General features: G+C 39.9%; 1 protein-coding gene across 2 annotated transcripts; it reads right to left on the bottom strand.

Moving 5' to 3' along the window:
• Positions 1-1,371: 1,371 nt before the first annotated feature.
• LOC113276470 (DEAD-box ATP-dependent RNA helicase 14-like) lies at positions 1,372-5,739 on the bottom strand. 2 transcript variants are annotated; one of them, XM_026526069.1, is made up of 9 exons: positions 5,600-5,739; positions 5,059-5,423; positions 4,755-4,877; positions 4,386-4,454; positions 3,592-3,861; positions 3,142-3,492; positions 2,640-2,917; positions 2,097-2,474; positions 1,372-1,983 (listed from the first exon to the last, which is right to left on the bottom strand). In XM_026526069.1, exons 2-9 carry the CDS (start codon positions 5,371-5,373, stop codon positions 1,782-1,784), a joined length of 1,986 nt encoding a protein of 661 aa, XP_026381854.1. In that variant the 5' UTR covers positions 5,374-5,423; positions 5,600-5,739; the 3' UTR covers positions 1,372-1,781. The 2 variants fall into 2 exon arrangements, with proteins under 2 accessions (XP_026381854.1, XP_026381855.1); XM_026526070.1 differs by having other exon boundaries at positions 4,755-4,871.
• Between the last annotated feature and the right edge of the window lie 249 nt (positions 5,740-5,988).

Below are 5,988 nucleotides of genomic sequence, written 5' to 3'. Positions count from 1 at the left end.
ACTTGTATTTTGATTCAATCTATGAGGAGCCCAATGCTTCTAATACACAGGTATACATCAATTTTATGTTTAATTTCATTTTTGTAGGTTGAAATCATCGGAAAAATTAATATTTTGATCGTTGGTTTGGCAGGCCAGGTATAGGTTCGACTTATAATTATCAGTCGAACCCACCTAGTTCATTACAAATGATGACCAGTTCGGCTCACTGAAATGTTTGAAGTTATCGGCCGAACTTGTACTTTTTTACTAGTTCGGCTTATTTGAAAATTTCATAACAAGCCGAACCTATTCCTGAGAGTTGTTCGTAAAAATACTTGTTAATGGTTCGGCTTAAGTGGTGAATATCGTAATAGCCGAACCTTCAAAAATACTAGGTTCGGCTTGCTTGTTAATTAGTATATGTGCCGAGCTTTATCATTAAATTTCCTAACGAATAGTAAACTAGACGAACCATGTTCGTCTCAAAATTAAACTCATCGAATAAGCCAAACAACAATTGAACCTCCCATGCGTTCAAGGTTCGGCTTAAAATTCATATAAATTTTAAGCCGAACTGTTCTTATACACTTTCAGGTTAAAATTATCAAGAACAGTTCGGCTCAAAACTATGAGCCGAATCTAATACTGTAACCGTGAAAAACCCTAATTTTTCAAGAATTAAACCCAATTAGAAGACGTTTTTGAACGTCTATTTGTTGGTTTTTCCTTCGTACGAACCATTACGTGGTTGAGTTCAATCGACGATTAAATTTTCACGAATCAGCAATTAATCAAGGTGATGAAAAAAAATTCTCGCGAGGAAGGAAAATTTTGTTGGTTTTTCCTTCGTACGAACCATTATGTGGTTGAGTTCAATCGACGATTAAATTTTCACGAATGAACAATTAATCACGGTCGTTCGGCTAGGGACGAAGATGAAGAAATGATAGAAGCAGATTTTGATTTTTATTAAAAGGTTTTTATATTAAGGATAAGGATATATTAGTAATTTAAACGGTTTAAGGATATATAAGTAATTGAACTACCCACTAGATACCCCTTATAAATGTATATAAATAATTGAACTACCCACTAGATACCCCTTACATGGTCACCCTAGATGAGTTTATTATATTGTATACCCTATGCCCTAAAACATGGTTCTTTTCCTTCCCAGAGAAAAAGGATTGATAGCAACCCGCTTCCCTGACGCAAGACCTAATATGAAGCCCATCTAGGAGTTTATACTATGCTCTGTTGTTTCAATCTCATACGTTTAGCTTCATCCACTCTAAACTGAATTAAAAGAAGCATTTCGCATTTTCCATAACAAGCCACAACCCCAGAATGCAGTTGCTAGTTTGCTACCACACCTAGACAACCAGAGAATTACAAGCAACTCTAGTTCATTAATTTACCTGACCAAAAGTCTTCAGTTCAGAACTTACAAAATGAGATATGATAACAAAAGAGTTCAAATACATAATACTACCTCTATTTCCGACCAACTAAATACTACTACAGTGCCGTATAATCATATAACCATAAGTTAATGCCCCTTTCCCCTTTTTCCGCAAACTGTGTTCCCCGTTACAGTGTTAAAAATTTCACCACTATTTCTTCTTTCCACTACAACACCAGCAAAAAATCATATCACAAAAAGAAAAAGAAAAAGAAAAAAACTATAACCCATGGGATCAGAACAAGTTCATTGCCCGCAGTACAGAACCTGGCATCAATCCCACTTCTCTTTATCAGTCAGAGTGAACACTGACTCCTCCAAATTCCTCTTACAAGCACTAGTCATCAGCGCCAATCAAACCTTCCTCTACCTCCTCCTTTTGTTTGTTATACCCTCCTTCAAATCTATTAGGGCTGCGGCTGCGGCTCCTGCTTGTTGTGCCCCATCCACTTCCCCCTTTGTTTGGGCTTCGAGGACGACGGTCACTATTACGGGCACCATAGGCTCTTTCATGAAAGCTCACACCGTCAAACCCAGAACTGAAATCAAAGAAATGCTTGAGAACACACATATCTATCCAACATGACCAATTAAGTATTGACAACTAAATGATTGAAAGAAAAAAACACTTGCGCACAGAAAAAAAAAATACCTTTCACGAGGCTGTTCTCGATCAAATCCACGACCTCCATACTCTTTCTCTGATCTGTCTGAAAATGATGAAGGCCCACGACCTCTGCCTCCAAAACTGGACTCAAAACGTCCACCACGAGCACCATCACTACCTCCAGAGGAAGGACCCCATCGTTTAAACCTGTTGAACCCACCACCCCGGGATGCCAACTCACGGATCTGTGGTGGCACTCGCTGATTTGCCCCTTCTAGGAGCTTAACTAGGTCAGATGCATGTTTTGCATCATTTTCTGAAAAAAAGGTGTAAGCCAGGCCCGTTGCACCTGCTCTTCCAGTTCTCCCAATCCTATGGACGTAATCTTCAACCCCAGTAGGGAAGTCATAGTTGACCACAACCCTGTACCAAAATCAACATAAGAAACTAACTCTCCTACATATCGAAATTTAGTATAGTAAAGCTACTTAAATTTAGTATAGTAAAGCTACTTATAATCTGTACTAACGACAAAAAACAAATCAGGAGTTTCATTCGAGGTGAAGATTTAGAAACACAAGATAATACCTGATGTCCTTAACATCCAGACCTCGAGCTGCAACATCAGTCGCAACAAGAATAGGCGCTTTCCCGGAGCGAAACTGGCTTAGCACATAATCCCTCTCACCCTGAGATTTATCCCCATGAATGGCTGCTGCCCCATAGTTACGGGTGATATTGCGAGTAAGCTGGTCACACATCTTCTTGGTTGAGCAGAAGATTATAATCTTAGAACCTGGTTCCTGTGATCGCAATATCTGTTCCAGTCGCCTCTGTTTTTCCATTGGCTGGACCATTTCAACATGCTGTTCCAAGACACACCAACATACATACATATCATAAGAATTACTTCATTTATAGACACCCTGTCAAGTTAGATAAGACAACAATGGCAAAGAAGACTAGCATAATACTTAAAAGGGTTGAACAAAACAAAACAAACAAACAAAAACCTCGAGATCTAACAGACACAGCATGAATCAAAGGGATTCTTAATCATTTTTCAAGTGACAGAAAACTTCCTTATCACCTGAGTAATGGACTTGTTTGCAGCAAGCTCATCAGTATTCCCAATGTTAACCTGGACAGGCTTAACTAGTAAATCGGCAGCAATTTTACGCACTTCCTTGGGCCAGGTTGCAGTGTACATCAGCGTCTGTCGGCGAGGAGGTATCTCATTCACAATTTTCCGAATCTGAGGCTCAAAACCCATGTCCAACATCCTGTCTGCCTCATCAAGCACAAGGTAGGAAACCTGACGGAGGCTAATTTTTCTCATCTCCAAAATATCATTCAGGCGTCCAGGAGTGGCAACAACTATATCACATCCGCGTTCAATCTCTCTAAGCTGGGGACCTTTTGGGGCTCCACCATACAAACACTTCATAAAAATTAAAAAACCGGATTTCAGGCACCCGAAACATGCACAGAAATTAAAGAACTGCAAATAAATACATAATTTTGAGCAGACGAATAATACCGTGCATTGGAGTCTTAAAGACCTCCCAAACTTCACAGCCTCGTCTTGTATTTGTGTTGCTAATTCCCTTGTTGGAGAAAGCACTAATACGGTTGGACCCATCTGAGAGTTATTCCGCACTCGCTTGAGATGCATAAACCCAGGAATTAAGTAACCCAAAGTTTTTCCTGAGCCTGTTTTTGCAATGGCAACAATATCACGACTTTGGAGAGCAATAGGCCATGACTGGGCCTGAATTGGAGTTGGAGCAGAGAACCCAGCTTGGTGTACCTGGAAAACCAAAACGAAAACCAGCAACCCCCCATGAGGTACCAGTTCAATATTCAGTTGGGTGTACTTTTTCATTCTAGCCCAAGGAATACGTAACGTTAGAAACAACGTTATTATCCCCCACACGTAGAAACAGCCGATGCTTGCTGATGCAAGCTGGAGAGGAGAAAGTGGCCTTCTGTTCGAACCAAGTGGCAGACTGAACCATCATCGGCGACAGCCTTGGCCACGAACTGACTGATTCGGAAAGCCCTTCTCAAAAATGGTGCACCATTAAAGGGCGCTCCAACTGAAGCCCCCATATAAAGGTGGCACAGCGTACGACATTAGCTCCTCGCTGGAGCAAATATCGCACCTGCGACAAAAAAGGACAGACATCATAGCCATAAGTCTGAAATCCAAAATCAGATCTCCAGCAAATACATAACTTGCACAGCAAACAGCCTTAGCACAAAGAGTCATGAAACTTACACGGGCTCCTATGGACCGGGTAGAGACAAACAGAATGAGAAACAAAACACTACCTCTCTAAGAAGTTCTGGAGGAAAGCCTGTGGATTCAAATGATGAAAACGGCGCTGGTACATCATCCCCCTGAAATTCCAAACAAGATTAATAGTGAGCATTACCAAAAATTTAGCCAAGAAGTAAAAGAAAATATATTATACTATCCGAACAAAAACACAAAAAAATGATTTTTCATACAGAAAAACAAGATAATGTTGACAGCAAATATGTATAAAATTTTATAGTCAGATATTTATATTCAGAAAGACATAGATACATCTGAACCATGATATGCAGACTACCATCGGAACAAATAAGACGGACACAATTGGCAACACCAGTAGCTTGCTATGTAAAATAAATCAGAGTCGAGAATCATATTCTTACAGAAACAGAAATTTCATGCTGGCGGCGATAGGCCTCTGGTGTTGGAGTTGGACCACTCCCTACTTTGGCAGCCACTCCATTTGGGCCAGTATCTGCGTTTCCACTTCCATTTCTTGTCTGATACTGAAGATCAACAGGAAACTTCAGTTAGCAAGAGTTACAGTTACACAAAGTATGAAGCTGCAATATGTTCTACTAATTAACAGCAAACGAGCACTGAGACTCAGCAGTTTGAACAAATAAACACCCATCAGTGACATGCCATGTTTACCAAAATTTTCACATGAGAACATAGTAGATATACCTGTAGCTTATCCACAGCATTGATTTCACTATTATACCGACCATTTTCTTCTCTGCCAGTCCTATTTTGCCCTTGAGACGATGATTGATTAACTTGAACAGAAGAACTCATAGGCACTGCTGCAAGTTTTGGTGGAGGAGCCGCAGGCGAAGAAGCAGCAATAGGCCTCTCATACTGAGTAGTATTAGTCACCGGATTCCAAAAATACAAATACCCAGTGTTTCCATCAACTAATCCTTTCCATGGCTTAGGTAGTGTTGGATCTTCTGGTGCGTAACGTGGTCCACTCGGTGCAGATGATACTGTTGCAGCCATTTGAACAGAGATTCAACGAGATAAATGTATTCAAACTATATGCTCCAACCCTGAAAAACAACAACAACAACAATCAAACCCTAATTATCATCTGGGTCATGCCAAAAAGATAAATAAAATCTGAAACCCTAGGTTTACAAAATCAGATCCAAACAAAAAAAACGGAAAAACAAAAAAAACAAACAAACATAAACCCTAAACGAAAACAAATCTGTAAAACACAAACCAGAATGGTTAGGGTGTTGTTGGGTGAAAAAGAGATGTTCGTTCCCTTTCCTTTAGATGTGTTGTTATTGAGGAATTCTTCAATTGGCGCTTCTGAGGAACAGAGAGCGTCAAATGGGAAAGAGAATTTTTGAGGTGCAGTTTCTCATGTATTTATGGTTGTGAAAAGAAGATCAAGGATCTGAGATTATTTTAACTCTGGTTAGGATTTGACGGTTGCGATTAAGTGCATAGAACTAACCTTGGTTAAAAGTAAAAATATCTGTGGTTTTGTTTTCGTGGGACTTGGAGTATTTTATATTGGTGCGCGTTTATTGATGAGATGTTGACAGCTGTACAAGTACGTGGTGGATCTTATAACACACATGTCATGTGTGTTTCTTACCGGAA

Source organism: Papaver somniferum, chromosome 4 (genome assembly GCF_003573695.1).
Source record: "Papaver somniferum cultivar HN1 chromosome 4, ASM357369v1, whole genome shotgun sequence".
NCBI classification, from domain to species: Eukaryota; Viridiplantae; Streptophyta; class Magnoliopsida; order Ranunculales; family Papaveraceae; genus Papaver; species Papaver somniferum.
Note: the sequence above shows the minus strand (reverse complement) of the source record. Positions and strands in the feature narration are given on the sequence as shown.

What these genes read in the sequence shown, in the direction of transcription:
- LOC113276470 (XM_026526069.1), bottom strand. Translation starts at nt 5,373, where the DNA reads ATGGCTGCAACAGTATCATCTGCACCGAGTGGACCACGTTACGCACCA. An exon ending in CAAACAAGTCCATTACTCAG is followed by an intron (nt 2,918 to 3,141) that starts GTGATAAGGAAG and finishes GTCTTGGAACAG; the next exon opens with CATGTTGAAATGGTCCAGCC. An exon ending in CGAGAACAGCCTCGTGAAAG is followed by an intron (nt 1,984 to 2,096) that starts GTATTTTTTTTT and finishes CTTTGATTTCAG; the next exon opens with TTCTGGGTTTGACGGTGTGA.